At 52.0% G+C, this 18,191-nt stretch overlaps 1 protein-coding gene and 1 pseudogene across 4 annotated transcripts in view; one reads left to right on the forward strand and one right to left on the reverse strand.

The window, feature by feature from the left end:
* Positions 1-18,191, reverse strand: part of ADA2 (adenosine deaminase 2) — a 53,696-nt gene that overhangs the window by 5,970 nt on the left and 29,535 nt on the right. For 3 of the 4 annotated variants that reach the window (XM_025400197.1, XM_025400199.1, XM_025400198.1), the window contains 3 exons: positions 4,472-4,599; positions 2,704-2,794; positions 275-383 (listed from right to left, as the gene is read on the reverse strand). In XM_025400197.1, coding sequence (XP_025255982.1) covers positions 275-383; positions 2,704-2,794; positions 4,472-4,599 — 328 coding nt within the window. Of the gene's footprint in view, positions 1-274; positions 384-2,703; positions 2,795-4,471; positions 4,600-15,360; positions 15,596-18,191 lie in introns of those variants that run through there. The other variant, XM_025400201.1, reaches the window with a different exon arrangement.
* LOC112633507 lies at positions 6,016-6,418 on the forward strand (annotated as a pseudogene).

Raw genomic sequence — 18,191 nt, forward strand, 5'->3', positions numbered from 1 at the left:
GGAAGGAAGGAAGGAAGGAAGGAAGGAAGGAAGGAAGGAAGGAAGGATACATGTAAAGTGGCTGATTCTATTATCCTGTTATTCCTTCTCCATGGGGCTGTTGTCAGTATTAAATGAGATAGAGCACAGAAAAGGGCTCTGGAAACGCCTATAGGCTCTAACCCTGAGGCATGGGCACTGCTGTCCTGTCTCCTGGCAGCAGGCTGGAGTCCTGCCCAGGGGCACTCCCACTGACCACCTCCACTGCCCCTGCGCTCGCATCCCGCAGGCTCACCTGTCTCTCCGGCGTGGAAGAAGAAAGGCAGCTTAACACCATCCCTGGCGGGGATCATCAGAGCTTCCTTGTAGTAGTGCAAGGAGTGGCCAGTGTCCTCATGCCCCACCTGCAGGACAGAGAGGGACAGGGAGGCGTCTGCAGGGCGCGTGCCTCACTTGCTGATGGCGCGCCCTGCAGCCTGTGCACACCCTTCCTTGTACCCTGCCGCCACTGCCGCGACCTTTGTCTCGCGGCCTTTTAAGTATGACCAGGAGCAGGCCAGGCGCGGTGGCTCACGCCTGTAATCCCAGCACTTTCGGAGGCCGAGGCAGGCGGATCAGGAGGTCAGGAGATCGAGACCATCCTGGCTAACACGGTGAAACCCCATCTCTACTAAAAATACAAAAAATTAGCCGGGCGTGGTGACGGGCGCCTGTAGTCCCAGCTACTCGGGAGGCTGAGGCAGGAGAATGGCGTGAACCCGGGAGGCGGAGTTTGCAGTGAGCTGAGATCCAGCCACTTCTCTCCAGCCTGGGCGACAGAGCGAGACTCCGTCTCAGGAAAAAAAAAAAAAAAAAAGACCAAGAGCAGAGTTGAGAAAGAAAAGAGAGCTCATTTGTTCCCTGAAATAGTTCCCCTCATTTTCAGAGGCTGAAATCCCCCAAGCCCCTTCCACCCTGGCTCCTCACAGCACCTCCCAGGTCCAGGTGCTTCAGCCCTGAGCTCCTGAGGTGGGCGGGGAAGAAGGACTAGGGGTGTACCACCATGCTTGGCTTATTTCCTTTTAATATTTTGTAGAGGTCGGGCGCAGTGGCTCACATCTGTAATCCCAGCACTTTGGGAGGCCAAGGTGGGTGGATCACCTGAGGTCAGGAGTTTAAGACCAGCTGGGCCAGCGTGGTGAAACGCTATCTCTACTAAAAATACAAAAAATTAGCCGGGCATGGTGGCAGGTGCCTGTAGTCCCAGCTACTCGGGAGGCTTAGGCAGGAGAATCGCTTGAACCAGGAGGTGGAGGTTGCAGTGAGCTGAGATCACACCAATGCACTACAGCCTGGGTAACAAGAGCAAGAAAAAAAAAAAATATATATATATATTTGTAGAGACAGGGTCTCACTGATTTGCTCAGGCTGGTCTAGAACTCCTGGGCTCAGGCAACCCTCCCACCTTGGCCCCGCAAGGTGCAAGGGTTACAGGCCTGAGCCACTGCCCTGGCCTAATCTAGATTCTTTTTTTTTTTTTTTTTTTTTTTAGATGGAGTCTCGCTCTGTCACCCAGGCTGGAGTGCAGTGGCGCAATCTTGGCTCGCTGCAGCCTCTGCCTGCTGAGTTTAAGCAATTCTGTCTCAGCCTCCCAAGTAGCTGGGATTACAGGTACGGGCCACCATGCCTGGCTAATTTTTGTATTTTTAGTAAAGGTGAGGTTTCTCCATGTTGGCCAGGCTGGTCTTGAACTCCAAACCTCTGGTGATCCACCTATCTCGCCCTCCCAAACTGCTGGGATTACAGGCATGAGCCACGGCCCCTGGCCTAGATTCTTAATGAGATTGCTGAGCTGTCACCTAAGAAATGTCCTGGTTGTGCTTTGATTTGGTGGGGGGTGTGGGACAATGACAACACCTATGAATGCGCAGCTTCAAAAACCGGTGTGGCCAGGCATGATGGCTCACGCCTGGAATCCCAGCACTTTGGGAGGCTGAGGCGGGTGGATCATGAGGTCAGGAGTTGGAGACCAGCCTGACCAACACGGTGAAACCCCATCTATACTAAAAATACAAAAATCAGCTGGGCGTGGTGGTGGGCACCTGTAATCCCAGCTACTCAGGAGGCTGAGGCAGGAGAATTGCTTGAACCCAGGAGGTGGAGGTTGCAGTGAGCCAAGATTGCACCACTGCACTCCAGCCTGGGTGACAGAGTGAGACTCTGTCTCAAAAAAAAAAAACAAGCGGGAAAGAAAATGGGATAGAGGAGAGGGAGGGACAAATATCACTACGTTGAGGATTTGCAAAGGGCTGGCTCCGTCCTGGACTCTTTTTCCAGACATTACCCCCCAACCCCCATCCCGCATGCTACAGGGGTTGGTGAGGGTTTTAAGAGCCACATCTAGGTGAGCAGTGTGGGACAGAAAAAAGGGCACAAGCAGGGCCATGGGGAATGAGCCCATAACTGTGGTCCAAATGCCCTGAATGCCATCCTTATTCTGGAACTTTCCTTGTTAGCCAACTGGCTGTCTGCTCTCCCTTCTCCAGTGATGACCGTCCCCTTCAGGCCTCTGAGAGGGTCAGCGCTGAGCAGCCCTGCTGGGTCAGCAGCCTGAGCCTGGCCCTGGGATTTCAGGGGTACCACAGGCACACTGCGCTCCCTTCACAGGGAAATGCTGCTCTGCCCACACAGGCATCCTTGCGTGCCCCCTTAACAGGCAGCCCTTCTGTTCACAGCATGGGTTACCAGATCAAACCCTGCCACCACCGTGGGGAACTTGGTTCGGAGCCCCATGGCCGTTCGGATGGATTCTGCGATGACAGTCACGTCTTTGGATCTGTGAGAGACAGAGAAGCCGGGAGACAGTGCCCAAAACCAACAGAGCACAAACCCCAGAGCACTCCCTCCGTGCAGGGCTGGGCCGGCCCCGAGTGTGCAGGAGCCGTTTCCCAAACCTGAGGCACCCCTGTCCTCCTAACCCCACCCCGACCAAGCCATTGTGACCCTTGAGAGATATTTAGCCCAAATCCATTATTATTCAGAGATCCTTTCTGGCTCTGGGGGCACCTGTAGTCTCTGAAAAGTAGGTGGGGTCAGAGGACCCACAGGAACAGTTTCATTTGTCTGCATTTAGAGGAGGCCAAGTGGCCTCGTTCCCGACTCTCCCTGCATCTCTGTCGGGGACTTAGACATGGATGCAGTTCAGGGGCAGCTGTCTGTCCACTGGATGCCTGCAAAGGGCCACAGGTCACCCAAGTCCCTGATGGGTCGGCTGGACCCAGTAACCATCTGGCCTCTTGCTGATTAAGTCAGCAAGACTCTGGGCACTGCAGAACCCTACAGGGGCAAGGCAGGCAGCATGACAACGAAAGCCCCAGAACACAGTCTCTGGCGCAAGCCCACAACGGGCTCAAGGTCTCTGCCCTGCCACTAGCTGGCTCTCCCGCTCCAATCCTCCGCTCTGTGGGGACGAAGCCTTCCTGGCCCACCCCTCCATGGCCTCTCCCCGGAGCCTAGGTGAACCTGGGGACATTAATACCCTCAGCTCAGCCCTCACACCCTCCTGCCACTGGCCCTGGGAAGGGACACCTGGTACCAGGGAGCCTCTGAGCAGAACGTGGGCCCATCCTGCAAGCTCCCTCCTAGGGGGACGGGCACAATCCCTCCTAGGGGGACGGGCACAAAGCCAGAGCTCAGCTCCTCCAGGCCCCAGGCCCCATGGAAGCGGGGGGCACTCAGGAAGACAGGGCACAGGAGGAGGCTCCTGGGGAGTCAATGCCCTCCAGAGCCCAGGCTCGTGGTGGGCTAGGCAGATGGAGCCGCTGCCGGATCCCTCCGGTGCCCACCCTGTGCCTGACTCCGAGTGATCCCACTGGCTGCTGCCCTTGCGGCTGAGACCATGGACAGGTCCCAGCCTTAGACTGGCTGCTCTTGAAACTGAGGGAAGGGGTCTTGTCTGGTAAAGTCGGAAGGACAATTAAGCTGCAAAGCTTTCTGTGCTTCCTTGGGAAAAAGAGTGGGTCTTTCACCCACGTGCCAGGCCACGCACACGGCACTACTGGAGGTCCCCACATGCAGACCTGAGCCAGTGCCCTCAGGGCATCTCCCTGATCAAGGATTCACATGCAACCACACACAGAACCCAGAGGCGAATTGAAACCAAAAAATGGGCCGATTATCCAAACGTTCACGCAAAACCATTATGCTCATAACCGAGTCACCAGGCCAATGTGGGGTCACAGCCGAGAATTATCTGGGAAATTCACACATTCTTCATTTCAGTTTGGGGGTGAAGACCCGAACTAGAAGTGGCTTCAGGGAGCAATTCATTGCTGGGTCACCACACTTCCCTACTACTGTGCTCACACACAGAGGCACAGCGCAGCTCCTTGGCACCAGCGCTGGGCCTCTCCTGGCCTCCCAGCCCCGCTTCTCACCCCTCCCCTCCCAGTCCAGCAGCTCTGCCTGCATCCCAGTCTCCCAACCCGAGCTCTTCAGCAATATTCTCTCTTACCTGTCATCTGAATAAATGATTTTGATTCCAATAAACTCAGGGTGAGTTTCCACAAACTTCTGAGCTACTTCCTGGTAAGTCTTCACTGACCACTCTTCGTCGTGGTGCTCTCCACTGAGCTCATACACCTGGGAAGAAAGCACAACCAGGAGCCATCAGGTGAGCAGAAAGAGACACCCTTCCCAGCCACCTCCTTCCCAGCCACCCCCTTCCCAGCCACCCCTGCCCAGCCACCTTTACCCAGCCACCCCTGCCCAGCCACCTCCTTCCTAACCACCCGCTGTCAGCCACCTCCTTCCCAACCAACTCCTTCCCAGCCGTCAGCAAGCTCTGGGAAAAGTAGATGGGGTCAGGGGACTCACAAAACAGTTTTATTTGTGTTTGGATGAGACCAAGTGGCCTTGTTCCCAAAAGTCCAGCCAGGCTGGACTTGTGCTTCCCTTGTTCAGGTCCTCTACAGCCTCGGACATTGTCTCTGCTGCTGCATGGGGAATTCCTAGCTGGCTCTGGGATAACCCTGATGCCCGCCTGTCTCCTTCATTGCTGGGTCACTGCACTTAAAACGGCGCCTAGCACCTGCGAAGGTAGGTGGCCATTAAGCATTTGCATAATGGTTGAAGAACAGGTCACGGAGGGACAGGATGAAAGCCAGAAAGAGTGATCTGAGAATGACGTCATTCCCCACTACCTGCTCACCTCCGCACTGCTTCCCTAACTCCAGGTGCAGCAGCTGCAAGGTGGCCAGTGCCACCAGGGACAGCAAGGGGACACAGTGAGAGCAGAGTGGGGACAGCTGGGAGTGGGCAGGTGACAAGGAAGCTAAGGGAAGAGAGGTGTGTAATGGGGAAAGGACATCAACAATATCCCTCGAGGCCCCGTGTGGTGGCTCACACCTGTAATCCTAGCACTTTGGGAGGCCGAGGCAGGCGGATCACTTGAGGTCAGGAGTTCGAGACCAGCCTGGCCAACATGGTGAAACCCCCCCATCTCTACTAAAAATACAAGATTAGCTGGGCATGGTGACATGTGCCTGTTAATCCCAGCTACTGGGGAGGCTGAGGCAGGAGAATCGCTTGAACCCGGGAGGCAGAGGTTGCAGTGAGCCAAGATCACGCCACTATACTCCAGCCTGGGCGACAAAGCAAGACTCTGTCTGCCGGGCGCGGTGGCTCAAGCCTGTAATCCCAGCACTTTGGGAGGCCGAGACGGGCGGATCACAAGGTCAGGAGATCGAGACCGTCCTGGCTAACATGGTGAAACCCCGTCTCTACTAAAAAAATACAAAAAAACTAGCCGGGCGACGTGGCGGACGCCTGTAGTCCCAGCTACTTGGGAGGCTGAGGCAGGAGAATGGCGTGAACCCGGGAGGTGGAGCTTGCAGTGAGCTGAGATCCGGCCACTGCACTCCAGCTTGGGTGACAGAGCGAGACTCCGTCTCAAAAAATAAAAAATAAAAAGACTCTGTCTCAAAAAAAAAAAAAAAAAGGCCCTCTCTCTTCCTTGGCACTGCCTATAGAGGTGACAGCCATCTCCTCCTCAGCATCATGGCCACCCCCAGACCCCTTGTGAAGCCTGATGGTCAAAAAGACAACCAAAAAGTTCATCTGGCACCAGTCTGACTGATACGTCAAAATTAAGCGTAACTGGCGGAAACCCAGAGGTACTGACAAAGGGGTTTGTAGAAGGTTCAAGGGCCAGATCTTGACAACCAACATTGGTTATGGGAGCAACAAAAAAACAAAGCACATGCTGCCCGGTGGCTTCTGGAAGTTGCTGGTCCACAACATCAAGGAGCTGGAAGTACTGCTGATGTGCATCAGATCTCCCTGTGCCGACATTGCTCACGTTTCCTCCAAGAACTGCAAAGCCATCATGGGAAGAGCTACCCAGCTGGCCATCAGAGTCACCAACTCCAACGCCAGGCTGCGCAGCGAAGAAAATGAGTAGACAACTCATGTGCACGTTTTGTGTTTAAATAAAACTGTAAAAACGGAAGAAAAAAAAAGAGGCTGGGCGCGGTGGCTCACGCCTGTAATCCCAGCACTTTGGGAGGCTGAGGCGGGTGGATCACGAGATCAGGAGTTCGAGAGACCAACCTGGCCAATATGGTGAAACTCTGTCTCTACTAAAAATACAAAAATTAGCCAGGTGTGGTGGTGCGTGCCTATAGTCCCAGCTACTTGGAGGCTGAGGCAGGAGAATCGCTTGAACCCAGGAGGCAGAGGTTGCAGTCAGTCGAGATCGCGCCATTGCATTCCAGCCTGGGTGACACAGCAAGACTCCACCTCAAAAAAAGAAAGAAAAAAAAAAAAAGATGTGGGAATTTCTGCAGAGACTGTGGGGTGAAGGAGATAGAGAGCAATAATATGGAGGTGTCGATTACTTCCACCCATGGCCATCAATGAAGCCCTTATGATGTAAAAGGAACAGGGCATTGGAAGGGATGAAAAATGCTAATAGACAAGATAGCTGCCCTCAGGAGGGACAACATAGAGAGATAGATTTGACCCATTAAAAAGAACTCACACTCGGGAGGCCGAGGCAGGAGGATCCCAGCACTCGGGAGGCCGAGGCAGGAGGATCACTCGAGTCCAGGAGGTCAAGACCAGCCTGGGTAATGAGTGAGTTCCTGTCTGTAAAAAGGAATGAAAAAAATAATAGAATACGTGCTAAAGAGAAGCACATGGACTCCCAGAAGAAGAAGAAATTTGTTGTGACTGGATGGGTCAGAGAAGGTTGCTAGTCCTGACCAAGGGAATGGTGGCTCCACACAGAGCCAAGAGCTGCCTGGGGGGATGGGGGGTTCAAGGAGCCGAGGTTGAGACCTGCAGTGGGGGCCAGGAGCTGTCCCCTCACTAAGGAAGAAACACCCTTCCTCCTCCTGGGACTCGGCCCTTGCCTCTGTGGCATCTCAGGAACTGGGTCCTTGGGAGTCCACCTCCTCTGCTCATTCCCACCAGCCCCTTGCCTCACTCCTGTCTCCCAGCCTAGGGGCCTCCCACACCCCTCCAGGCTGCGGCCACTATGTGTCCTCTGCCTCTGGGCAGTCCCTCAGATCCCCGCTTTCCCCCAGGCCCACAGAGCAGCACTGCTGCTCTCTGATCGCCAGGGTGCCGCCCTGCTGCCTGGGCAGGGGCAGTGGGAGAGCAGGCAGTGGGAGAGCAGGCAGTGGGAGAGCAGGCAGTGGGAGAGCAGGCAGCGAGGCGCTCTGCTAGTCTTTGCTCTTCTGTTTCCACTGCTGCCCCCATGAAGCGTGGCACGTCACACGGCCCCCCATACCCTGCACCTGGCCAGGCCACACATTCTGCTCAGGCAGTTTCCCTAACTGCCTGACCTGGCACAGACACTAAAGTTCAGGGCTACTGAACTTTAAGGCTGCCAGAGCGTGCCAGAGGGGAGAACCTTAGTTACTGTTCATTCAGGATCTGGTATTGTCTATTATTATTATTATTATTATTATTATTATTATTATTATTATTTACTGAAGGGGGTCAGAATACATCACCCCAAATAGGCCACTTTAGCAGAAGAAATATTTTTAGCTGAAGGCAATTAAGAAGCAGTAAATGGGCCGGGCGCGGTGGCTCAAGCGTGTAATCCCAGCACTTTGGGAGGCCGAGACGGGCAGATCACGAGGTCGGGAGATCGAGACCATCCTGGCTAACACGGTGAAACCCCGTCTCTACTAAAAAATACAAAAAACTAGCCGGGCGAGGTGGCGGGCGCCTGTAGTCCCAGCTACTGGGGAGGCTGAGGCAGGAGAATGGCGTAAACCCGGGAGGCGGAGCTTGCAGTGAGCTGAGATCCGGCCACTGCACTCCAGCCTGGGCGGCAGAGCGAGACTCCGTCTCAAAAAAATAAATAAAAAAATAAATAGGCCGGGCGCGGTGGCTCAAGCCTGTAATCCTAGCACTTTGGGAGGCCGAGACGGGCGGATCACGAGGTCAGGAGATCAAGACCATCCTGGCTAATACGGTGAAACCCCGTCTCTACTAAAAAATACAAAAAACTAGCCGGGCGAGGTGGCGGGCGCCTGTAGTCCCAGCTACTCGGGAGGCTGAGCCAGGAGAATGGCCTAAACCCGGGAGGCGGAGCTTGCAGTGAGCAGAGATCCGGCCACTGCACTCCAGCCTGGGTGACAGAGCGAGACTCCGTCTCAAAAAAAAAAAATAAAAATAAAAATAAATAAATAAATAGAAGCAGTAAATGAAGAAAGAACTCTTTGCCCACCTCATCTGCCTAAATTTCCCTTTGTGAAGGTGCCGCCCTCCCCTCTCCCATACCAGAAGAATCACCCTTACCACTGGAAACAGAAAGTTGTTACCAAGATGGGCCTGCACAAACCAGCCTTATAAAATTGACCTTATCTTCCATTAGTTTTCTCCATATGTTTACCTGCCCACAAGGTACTGTCCCTAGAAGCCCAAACCCCTTTTCCTTCATCTTGTCACTTCTTCACAATTTACTACCAGTTGTTAAAATGGAATATAAGCCCCCAGTCTAACTTCTTTGGTGCTTCACATCTTTTCAAGGAAGGCCTCCATCTATCTGTGCACACAGCAAATTTTTAGGCTGGGTGCGGTGGCTCACGCCTGTAATCCCAGCACTTTGGGAGGCCCAGGCGGATCACCTCAGGCAAATCACCTGAGGACAGGAGTTGGAGACTATCCTGGCCAACATGGTGAAACCCCATCTCTACTAAAAATACAAAAAAAAAAACATTTTTTTTAAACTTTTTTTTTTTTGCAAAAGTCTTGCTGTGTTGTCCAGGCTGGAGTGCAGTGGCACCAATCGTGGTTCACTGTCTGTTTCACTCTTATTCTCTCATGGATATACAGTAGAATTTTCCTGAAGTTGCATCATGTGTGATATCATTCTGACTGGTAATGCCGATAATGGATTATGTGCTTGTATGTAGAATTTTTTTCTTTTTTTTTTTTTTTGAGACGGAGTCTCACTCTGTTGCCCAGGCTGGAGTGCAGTGGAGCGATCTCGGCTCACTGTGACCTCTGCCTCCTGGATTCAAGTAAGTCTCCTGCCTCAGCCTCCTGAGTAGCTGGGATTACAGGCACATGCCACCACACTTGGCTATTTTTTTGTATTTTTGATAGAGACGGGGTTTCACCATATTGGTCAGGCTGGTCTTGAACTCCTGACCTCATGATCTGCTCACCTCGGCCTCCCAAAGTGCTGGGATGATAGATGTGAGCCACCGCGCCCAGCTAGAAAATTTCTTAATTTTGGCTGGGCACGGTGGCTCACACCTGTCAACCCAGTACATTGCGGGGCCAAGGCAAGTGGATCACTTGAGGTCAAGAATTCAAGACCAGCCTGGCCAACACGGTGAAACCCCCCTCTACTAAAAATACAAAAATTTGCTGTAATCCCAGCTACTTGGGAGGCTGATGCAGGAGAATCACTTGAACCCAGGAGGCGGAGATTGCAGGGAGCCAAGATCTCGTGCCATTGTACTCCAGCCTGGGTGACAAAAGCGAAACTCCATCTCAAAAAAAAAAAAAAAAAATTTTCTTGATTTTCACAGCGAATACAGGATAGATCAATAGATATAATCCACGTAAATAAAAGGTGTTCAAAATTATCAAAAATTTTTTAACATATAAAGAGGTTCTGGGACCAGAAAGTTGGAGAACCATTGTATAAACCCAACCCAGCATTGTTACCTGCAGTTGTGTTGGACTCGTCTGGCTGGTTCACAGCAGGGAAGAACAGGGTTCTGTCCTGGCCTTGACCACCCTGTCATTACTGAGCCTCCTGCCCACACCCCACCTGAACTGGAGGCCCCTCCAGGGTAGAATCCTTACAGTTCCACTCTCCTCACCTCCTCTCCTACGGCACCAGAGCAGGAGCTCCATAAACAAATAGGAATTCAAGGAGAGTGCTGGCCACAAGGAGTTTTAAAAGTACTAAGGACCAGGCAGCAAGGGCAAATAGACAGATATTGGAGGAGTGGTGGGTGGAGACATGCTACCAGAACAGAAGGGAGACAAAAGAAATAAACTTTAAAAAATATTAACGAGCCGGGTGCGGTGGCTCACGCCTGTCATCCCAGCACTTTGGGAGGCCGAGGAGGGCAGATCATGAGGTCAAGAGATCGAGACAATCCTGGATAACACAGGGAAACCCCATCTCTACTAAAAATACAAAAAATTAGCCAGGCGTGGTGGCAGGCGCCTGTAGTCCCAGCTACTCGGGAGGATGAGGCAGGAGAATGGTGGGAACCCGGGAGGCGGAGCTTGCAGTGAGCCGAGATGGTGCCACTGCACTCAAGTCTGGGCGATAGTGCAAGACTCCGTCTCAAAAAAAAAAAAAAAAATTAACAAATGACAACTCTGCTTAAAAGAGGATCTTTGAGGCCTGCCACAGTGGCTCACGCCTGTAATCTCAGCACTTTAGCAGGCCGAGGCAGGTGAATCACCTGAGGTCAGGAGTTCAAGACCAGCCTAGCCAACACGGTGAAATCCTGTCTCTACTAAAAATACAAAAAGTAGGCCGGGCGCGATGGCTCACGCCTGTAATCCCAGGACTTTGGGAGGCCAAAGCGGGTGGATCAGGAGGTCAAGAGATGGAGACCATCCTGGCTAACACAGTGAAACCCCGTCTCTAATAAAAATACAAAAAAATTAGCGGGCCGTGGTGGCAGGCGCCTGTAGTCCCAGCTACTCAGAAGGTTGAGGCAGGAGAATGGCATGAACCCAGGAGGTAGAGCTTGCAGTGAGCCGAGATCACACCACTGCACTCTAGCCTGTGCAACAGAGCGACACTCTGTCTCAAAAATAAATAAATAAATAAATAAATAAACAAAAATTAGCCGGGCGTGCAGGTGGGCACCTGTAATCCCTACTACTCAGGAGGCTGAGGCAGGAGAATCACTTGAACCCGGGAGGCAGAGGTTGCAGTGAGCTGACATCGCACCACTGCACTCCAGCCTGGACGACAGAGTGAGACTCTGTCTCAAAAAAAAAAACAAACAAAAAAGAGAAGATCTCTGGCAGATTAATCAAGTATGCAGAGATACACAAGTGATGCAACCAGAGCAAGGGCGGTGGTTCAACACCCTCAATCTCAGCTGTCCTGTGCTTATCACTGGAGAAGCTGGGAGCTTTGCCTTCCAAGGTCCCACCCACACTGCTGATGTCATAGCATGGAACGCCTGGAGAACAGGATCTGGCTCCTAGGACTGCCAACACCAAAGCCCGTTCAGAGCACCTTCCTAGTCTCCTGGTGCCCTGTAAACCACCACCGAGGCTGCCCATGAAGGAAGGGCGCAGGATGGGATCTGATCGTCAACAGCACTCCAATTCAAAGAGAGGGAGGCCCTCTCAGGGTGAGGGAGACCTGCAGCTCCTCAGGGCCTCACAGCTAGTGTGGGCAGACACTCCTAAGGAAGTCAAGCTCCCTAGTGAGGGGTCAGCTGGCTTGGGGCTTCTGGTCAGCCTTCCAGATTCAGGCTCCCAGTGGAGACACAGTCTGTCCCAAATCAGTCATCCCTCAGAAGATTATTGCAAGGATCAAATGAATTAATATTTGTAATACATTCAGAAATGATAACCACTAATAATAATGTTATTATTACAAATCTATCACCAGATCTAGAAAAACAACTCAAAACCTGCAGTTGCCTCAGGAACATTGAATTAATGTCTAAGAATCTAACAATCTGTAAGTACAAGTAACTTGGTGTTAGCCATTCATCTAAGACTAAGTGATATAAAAAGTTGCTATACACTGAACTCGCTTTAGATTGTCTTAATTATTAACTATAGTTTAATAAAGAACTATACATTTTTAGGGAAGGTATTTAAAATACATGTGATTTACATAAAGCGATATAAAATTTTACTGTCTGTGATATCATAGAAAGTAAAAGTTTGAAGCTGGGAGGAACCATAGGGAAATTTGGGAGCAGAGTGCTGTAAAGGTCATACAACTGGTGTTTTGTTTTTTTTTGTTTTTTTTTTTTTGAGACGGAGTCTCACTCTATCGCCCAGGCTGGAGTGCAGTGGCACCATCTCGGCTCACTGCAAGCTCCGCCTCCCGGGTTCACGCCATTCTCCTGCCTCAGCCTCCTGAGTAGCTGGGACTACAGGCGCCTGCTACCATGCCTGGCTAATTTTTTGTATTTTTAGTAGAGACGGGGTTTCACCGTGTTATCCAGGATGGTCTCGATCTCTTGACCTCGTGATCCGCTCGCCTCGGCCTCCCAAAATGCTGGGATTACAGGCGTGAGCCACCGCACCCAGCCTCATACAACTGGTTTGTATCAGAACATAAACGAGGACTCAGAATTCCTTTTTTTCTTTTTTTTTTGGGGGGGGGGACAGGGTCTCACTCTGCCGCCCAAGCGGCAGTGCAGTGGCATGATCTTGAACAGCCTTGAACTCCCAGTCTCAGGTTATCCTCCCACCTCAGCCTCCTGAGTAGCTGGGACCACAGGTGCATACCACCATACCCGGCTAATTATTTTGTTTTGTCTTGTTTTGTAGAGACAAGGGTTTTGCCATGTTGCCTAGGCTGGTCTTGAACTCCTGAGCTCAAGGGATTCACCTGCCACCATATCTCAAAGTGCTGGGACTACAGGCATGAGCCACTGCACTTGGCCAGTACTGGCAGTTTCACTCAACTTTCACTACCAGATTATCATTCACTTAAGAAGTGTTGGCCGGGCGCGGTGGCTCAAGCCTGTAGTCCCAGCACTTTGGGAGGCCGAGGCGGGTGGATCACGAGGTCAGGAGATCGAGACCATCCTGGCTAACACGGTGAAACCCCGTCTCTACTAAAAATACAAAAAACTAGGCGGGTGCCTGTAGTCCCGGATACTCGGAGGCTGAGGCAGGAGAATGGCGTAAACCCAGGAGGCGGAGCTTGCAGTGAGCCGAGATCGTGCCACTGCACTCTAGCCTGGGACACAGCGAGACTCCGTCTCAAAAAAAAAAAAAAAAAAAAAAAAAAAAAAAGAAGTGTTGAGCTTCTACTGTATGCCAGGCATATGCAGGGGGCTTTATGCCATAATCTCATTTAACCCTCAAAACTATACTATGAGGTAGGTCTCATTTTACAGATAAGGATTTTGAGGCTTTAAAAGTTTGACGAAGCTAAGCACGGTGGCTCATACCTGTAATCCCAGCACTTTGGAAGGCTGAGGCGGGCGGATCACCTGAGGTCATGAGTTCGAGACCAGCCTGACCAACATGGAGAAGCCCCGTCTCTACTAAAAATACAAAATTAGCTGGGTGTGGTGGCACATGCCTGTATGCCCAGCTACTTGGGAGGCAGAGGCAGGAGAATCGCTTGAACCCGGGAGGTGGGGCTTGTGGTGAGCCGAGATTGTGCCACTGCACTCCAGTCTAGGCAACAAGAGCGAAACTCCGTCTCAAAAAAAAAAAATTTTTTTTTGAGAAACTCAGCCCCCCTGCATAATTAGTGGGGCTGGAGGCCGGCCACATTTCAGAATTTTGCTTGCCCTGAGGTGTCTCCTGTCATCAGGAGGCCCCTGCCCCCTCCTGTAGAAAGGTGACAGTCACTAGAGTGACATCTCAGCCTCGGCTGCACATTGGCATCACTCAAGGAGAGGAAAAATGCCTGTGTCCCACCCCAGAGCAACCAAATCAGAATCTGTGGGGTAGAAGCTTGGTGTTTGTAACCTCCCAGGTGGTTGTAGGGCTGGGGTGAAGATCTGCCACTGTTCCAATGTGACAGGCAAGTAAATAGCACAATGACAGCAGAGTCAGATGAGTCCTGTCAAAAAGGGAGCAGTTAAGAGGGTGCGTGTTCTCGTAAAGTGACACCAGCAACATGACACAGGGGTCGCTTCATTCAGCAAGGAACCAAATGGAATTTTGAATGAAGGGTCTGCTAAGAATCCAGGCAAAAGCATGGGGGCTGGGGAGCACGGGTACGGGGAGCACTAGAAATGCTTATTATATGAATGACAAGTCTTAGAAAACGTCTGGGAATGACTGTCACAGGTTCTCTCTGCCACCGACGTGTCTCCCATAAGCTCTCCCCTCCACAAGTGCCAGCAGGGCCATCCCCTGCGGATAACCCTCTGGGGTCTTGGAAGAGCCCCATGCTAAAGACTCGGGGGACCCAGTCTGGGCCTCAGACTCTGCCGTGGGGGAAGGGGCCGGAGCCCAGGAGATAAGACCCGCCTAGCGACTGTTGCTACCGGCGAGCAGCCTTTGTTACTGAGTATTAGGAACACAATGGGAGGCTCAGCGGCCAGGATAGTCCGTCCACAGCAGCCTCCGCCGGAATTAGCCTGCCACCAGGCAGGCGGAGGGGAGGCGGCTCAGCAAAAGGATTCCAGTGAAGACTGTTTTTAGTTGTTAATGTGTTGATGGGCCCCCACTCTGGCTAATGGGGGGCATTAAGACCTAGACTCTCCGTGGCAAAAGCCTTTGTTCCAGGGCCAGACCCGAACAAATGGTCACATCCCCTCCCCCTCCCCCTCCACCAGAATCCCAAATCCTAGCAGCCCTGCACCTTCTCCAAAGGCTGGCTGGGGGACGGACAGAGGCAGGCAGAGTGAGGACAGAGGACTGGAGCTGGACAGGCCCCCAAGTCTCTCCACCTCGGGCTCTGGAAGGAGAAAATGGCCACCTGCAGAACAAGGGGGAAGATGGAACAGGAAGCCAGTGCTCTGGCCCTTCTCTTCCTCCCTCCGATCCAACCGCTCAGCAACTTCTCCCACATGCCTCCCCACCAGGCTCCAGATGAAAGTCTCTGCTGAGCGTCTCCTCCCTCCCCTCCTCTATCCTCTTCCCCTCCACCCACGGAAGATCCCAGGGTTCTGCAAGGGTCGGGGTTCCCTATGTACCCCCACACCAAGACAGTTGTCAGGATTTGCCCAACAGGAAGTTCTCCCCTACCAGGGCCCAGTTCCATTCCAGGGAATCCATCTCCCCTCTGGAAAAAGGAAAATTGAAGCCAGATGCCCTCTGGGATCTCCATTTGAGGCGGGCGTGGCTATTAAGACGCTCAGAGAGCCCAGCGTGGTGAGGAAAGCGACGAATTTAGGAGCCCTGGTCTGGGTCCAGTCACCCCTTACTACTTGTGTGACCGTCATCAAGCTCTTTGACCTTTCCAAGCTTTAGTTTCGACATCAATAAGATGAATTAATAGCTGGGCATGGCTCACATCTGTAATCCGAGCACTTTGGGAGGCCGACCTGGGTGTATTTCCTGAGCTCAGGAGTTCAGACCAGCCTGGACAATATGGTAAAACCCCATTTCTCCAGGCGTGGTGGCTCACGCCTGTAATCCCAGCACTTTGGGAGGCTGAGGCAGGCAGATCATCTGAGGTCGGGAGTTCGAGACTAGCCTGACCAACATGGAGAAACCCCGTCTCTACTAAAAATACAAGATTAGCCAGGCATGGTGGTGCATGCCTGTAATCCCAGCTACTCGGAAGGCTGACGCAGGAGAATTGTTTGAACCCAGGAGGCAGAGGTTGCAGTGAGCCGAGATCACGCCATTGCACTCCAGCCTGGACAACAAGAGTGAAACTCTGTCTCAAAAAAAAAAAAAAAAATGTCGCCTAGCGCGGTGGCTCATGCCTGTAATCCCAGCACTTTGGGAAGCCAAGGCGGGCAGATCACAAGGTCAGGAGATCGAGACTATCCTGGCTAACATGGTGAAACCCTGGCTCTACTAAAAATACAAAAAATTCGCCGGGCGTGGTGGCGGGCGCCTGTAGTCCCAGCTACTTGGAGGCTGAGGCAGGAGAATGGCGTGAACCTGGGAGGCGGAGCTTGCAGTGAGCTGAGATAGCGCCCCTGCACTCCAGCCTGGGCGACCAAGTGAGACTCTGTCTCAAAAAAAAAAAAAAAAAAGTCAAGGTGAAGCAGGAATCCTCAAAGTGTGGTCTGGGTCAGGCCAACTGCATTAGAATCCATAGGAAGGGGGCTGGGAGAGGGGTGCTAGTTATTTTTACAGCTTTCTGACCCTACCAGACAGCACAGAATTCGAACCTGGGAGGTCAGCATCCAATACCTGATTTTATTTATTTTATTTTTTTTTTTGAGACGGAGTTTCACTCTTGTTGCCCAGGCTGGAGTGCAATGGCACGATCTCAGCTCACAGCAACCTCCGCTTCCTCAGCTCAAGCGATTCTCCTGCCTCAGCCTCCCAAGTAGCTGGGATTACAGGCATGCACCACCATGCCTGGCTAATTTTGTATTTTTTTAGTAGAGACAGGGTTTCTCCATGTTGGTCAGGCTGGTCTCCAACTCCTAACTTCAGGTGATCCACCCGCCTCGGCCTCCCAAAGTGCTGGGATTACAGGCATGAGCCACCACGCCCGGCGGCCAATACCTGATTTTAAACGGCACCTCCAAATTCTTCATATGCACCCCAATATTTGAGAACCCCCATCCACATGCCTGATGACCACTACTGGGCTTACTGGGATACCAGGCTATGTAAGATCTGGGTTGGTCTGAAGTCACAATTTAGCTGGAAAATCAAGGCTTATACGTTATGGCATAAATAACACAAAGCAATACATTCAGGCTACCGAAAATAAACATTATAGGGAACAAAGGAAGGAGGCAAGTGGAAAGCCATGGTCCCAGAAAGCACGAAGGAAGGGGCTGCTGACCTGCCAACTGGGCAGGGCTGAAACTGCTCAGGAAAGAAGGGTGAGCCTCGGTGGACTGGAGTCCAGCCCTAGAGAGAGGCTTCCAAATAGAAATTAGCCAGGCGCAGTGGCTCACGCCTGTAATCCCAGCACTTTGGGAGGCCAAGGCAGGTGGATCCCTTGAGGTTGGGAGTTCGAAACCAGCCTGGCCAACATGGTGAAATCCCATCTCTACTAAAAATAGAAAAATTAGCTGGGTGTGGTGGTGTACACCTGTAATCCCAGCTACTCGGGAGGCTGAGGCAGGAGAATCACTTGAACCCGGGAGGCGGAGGTTACAGTGAGCCAAGATCACGCCACTTCACTCCAGCCTGGGCAAGAGAGAATCCCTCTCAAAAACAAACAAACAAACAAACACAAGAATCGCCTGCTCTGGAAGTGCAGTTTCTTTCAGCCTACCTAGGCCAGGAGCAAAGTTAGGTCATCAATTTTTGCCAGCGCCTCCCTTTTCAGAAGTTCTTTTCTCAATAAAAGATGAGACCCTCTCTTTTCTTTTAAAAGGATTTGTGTACTGTGTCTTATCTGTCTGCTCTGTCCACAAAACTGATGAAAGCTCCACTGAGAGGGAAAGGTAATGTTCCCCTCCCACTTCTAAAGAACTCAGAAATGGAAATATAACTGCACTCAGTTAAAATAGAAAACAGGCAACAGATCCTAGTGGAGACATGCAGACCACACAAGAGATCAGACTCTCTCCAGGATTGAGCCCTGCTGTAAACTCACCAAGGGTATTAACATACCTAAGGAAAAGGCCAGGAATGGTGGCTCACGCCTGTAATTTTTGGGAGGCCGAGGTGGGTGGATCGCCTGAGGTCAGGTGTGCAGGACCAGCCTGGCCAACATGGTAAAACCCCATCTCTACTAACAATACAAAAATTAGCTGCGCATGGTGGCGCATGCCTGTAATCCCAGCTACTCCAGAGGCTGAGGCAGGAGAATCCCTTGAACCCAGGAGCCAGAAGTTGCAGTGAGCCAAGATGGTGCCATTGCACTCCAGCCTGGGCGACAAGAGCAAAACTCTACCTCAAAAAAAAAAAAAAAAAAAAAAAAAACTAAGGAAAAA

The sequence above is a fragment of the Theropithecus gelada genome, chromosome 10 (genome assembly GCF_003255815.1).
Source record: "Theropithecus gelada isolate Dixy chromosome 10, Tgel_1.0, whole genome shotgun sequence".
Classification (NCBI taxonomy): domain Eukaryota; kingdom Metazoa; phylum Chordata; class Mammalia; order Primates; family Cercopithecidae; genus Theropithecus; species Theropithecus gelada.